The 2,786-nt window shown below is 50.8% G+C and overlaps 1 protein-coding gene across 1 annotated transcript; it reads left to right on the top strand.

The window, feature by feature from the left end:
* Positions 1-8: 8 nt before the first annotated feature.
* Positions 9-2,073, top strand: CCDC96 (coiled-coil domain containing 96; the record flags this gene model as incomplete). Its single annotated transcript, XM_032852727.1, has 1 exon — positions 9-2,073. A coding segment is annotated over one exon (1,194 nt), but the record flags the coding sequence as incomplete, so codon positions are not given.
* Positions 2,074-2,786: the final 713 nt, after the last annotated feature.

Here is a 2,786-nt window from a genome sequence, read left to right as displayed (position 1 = left end):
CGTCCACCCCTGGCCGGGAAGAGGCTCCGCCGACCCGGGAGGCTGAGCAGGTGGAGGGGGAGGAGGGGGAGGAGAGCGAGGAAATCAAGGAGAGGGGTGCGCAAGGAAGCCCAGCGAATAGCCAGCAAAGGGAGGAAGGCGAGCGACGGGACCTCGAGGACGAGGAATGGACGGAGGAGATGCAGAAGCTGCAGGAGCAGCAGCTGCGCGAGGAGCTCCTGGAACAGTACCGGTCGCTGGTGGTCGAGCGCAGCAACTACCAGCGCTACAACAACTACCTGCAGCACAAGATCTCCGAGGCGCTGCGCAAGAAGAAGGGCCTGGACGCCGCCGAGGTGCCCGACAAGGGCCCGGAGCCCGATGCCCCCGAGAAAGAGCAAGCATACCTCCGCCATCTGGCCTTGCTGGAGGAGCTGAGGAAGCAGCAGGCGGACGATCTGGAGTGGTACCACCAGGAGCTGGAGCAGCTGCAGGAGCAGTGCAGGGAGGTGCTGACCAGGGTGGAGGAGGAGTGGGCCGGCTTCCAGGCACTCAAGAAGCAGGTGGTGATGCAGGCCATGGGCACCTGTTGGGTGCGCGGCGGCCGCCAGGCTGCCCTGCGAGAGGTGGAGCAGATCCAGGCGCTGGAGGATAAGAAAGAGAAGGAGATGAGCGCCGTGAGGCTAGAGAACGTGCAGCTGAAGCAGAGCTTGGTGCACTTCGAGACGCGGATGAAGGCCCAGGAGGACCTGACGGAGGGGCTGCTGCTCATCGATTTTGAACAGCTGAAGATCGAGAACCAGACCTTCAACGAAAAAGTGGAGGAGCGGAATGAGGAACTTTTAAAACTGCACAACAAAGTGACCAACAACGTACAGATCATAACCCACGTGAAGGAGAAGTCACACTTCGTGGACTTAGAAAACATGTGCAAAAAGACACAGCTTTTGGAAACTGAGGCCCAGGTGGCCCTGAAGAGGGACATCCTGACCAGGACGAAGCAGGCCCGGGACAGCCTGCGGGCTGACAACATCAAGCTGAGTCAGAAGTGCGGGCTCCTGGGCAAGGAGCTCCTGCTCCGGGACATGGAGGAGAAAGTGGACAGGACAGAAGCCCTCAACCAGCGTATCGAGTCCCTGAAGCGCCATCATGCTGGCCTTACTATGTCCTGCAGAGGCGTGAGGCAGAAGATCAGGGAAGCCAAAGCCTTTCTCCCGTCTTAACCCCCACGACGGGAAGTATCCACAGGACATCTTCAATGTCAGCAACTTTTTCTAGCCTTCATTAATTCTTAAGTCTCTGCTTGTGGCCATTCTTTAAAAGGCTTCCGGTATTGGGGATGCAGCTGTATTTTGTATTAATCTCATCATTGTCAGCTCCTAAATTAGTCCTGAGCACAATTGGGTTAGCCGTCCATTTTACAAAGGGTGAAGTCAGGCCCAGAGACGTGACGACTTACTGTACCTGACTTCTCATAAAAAAGCTGTCAGAAGCCTTGTTGTATCTGAGAATGTCTGTAATTTCAAAGACTTGATCCTGTGGAAAACTGTTCCTCTTCCATATATCAGAGGGCTCAACAAACAGGTGAGGGAGCAAGAAATGTCCTGTGCTTATATAAGCTAATTATTAAATCCCCTTTGAACATGTTAAACTGTGTCATTCTGATTCACATCCTCAACATGAAGCTCACTAGTTTCCTTCGATGAATCTAAACTTGTTTCATATGTAAGCAGCACAGGCTTCTGGGTAATAAACAAGAGGAGGGAAACAGGAGAAATGGTAACTAGGAGAAGGAGCTGACGTTCTGTCCTCTTTCCTCTTTCCATGAGAGGAGGCTCAGTCTGCTTGACCATTAACGTTTTCTTCTGGCTCAACGACAGTCTGCAATTCTAATGAAATGTTTCCTGGGATCCTCTAAAGAAATGCAAAAACATGAAATTTTGTTTTCCAGTGAGGACGAAATGATGATTGCACAGTGTGTCTGGCCAGAATGCCCGTAAGCCTTTTGTTCTCGGCAAGGTATTTTTGGATCTTGGCAAGAGGACCCTTACTGTGCGTGTGATTTTTCTGTATCAAATGTAAAAGTGTCTACTATTCCTTGTGTTAATGTAAGAAACACCTGATAGGCCTACCTCTTTCATCCAGAATTGGGGATTCCATTTCCAACTTACTTTGGTGGTTTTGAAGCTAGGGGCTTGGTTTTATTTCTTCTTAATTTTAAATTGAGTTTTGAAATGTGCAGATTTGGGGTTGGAAGTATCCTCCCGTCCCCAAGTTTAAGTAGGTCATAAGAAGGATGAGTTAGGGGGTGACTGAGTGGCTCAGTGGGTTAAAGCCTGTGCCTTCGGCCCAGGTCATGATCCCAGGGTCCTGGGATCAAGCCCCACATCGGGCTCTCTGCTCAGCAGGGAGCCTGTCCCCACTGCCCCCCGCCACCCCGCCTGCCTCTCTGCCTACCTGTGATCTCTGTCAAATAAATAACCCTTTAAAAAAGGGGGCAGGGTGAGTTAGTTTTTGGTGCCAAATACCCGTAAGGAAGGGTAGAAACCCCTCCCTCTAAGGCAGATGACTCAGTTGATCACAAGAAGGTCACGATGACTTTAACTTTTGGGGGTGTGGCTGTTTTCTAAGGTGTGTTCTCTTTGAAGCCAATAAAGGTCGATTAAAATTCCTTTTCTAACTTTTACAGCTTGGATACACTCTTATAAGACCATACTTGTCAAACCACACAAATGTAAAATCAGGGGAGTAAAAAGCATTCACTTCCTGCTTCCTCTTCCAATCCTCCTTACCTTCTACACTTGTTG

Source organism: Lontra canadensis, unplaced genomic scaffold (genome assembly GCF_010015895.1).
Source record: "Lontra canadensis isolate GAN:19392208 unplaced genomic scaffold, GSC_riverotter_1.0 scaffold1, whole genome shotgun sequence".
Lineage (NCBI taxonomy): Eukaryota > Metazoa > Chordata > Mammalia > Carnivora > Mustelidae > Lontra > Lontra canadensis.
This window is presented reverse-complemented; position numbering and strand designations above follow the sequence as displayed.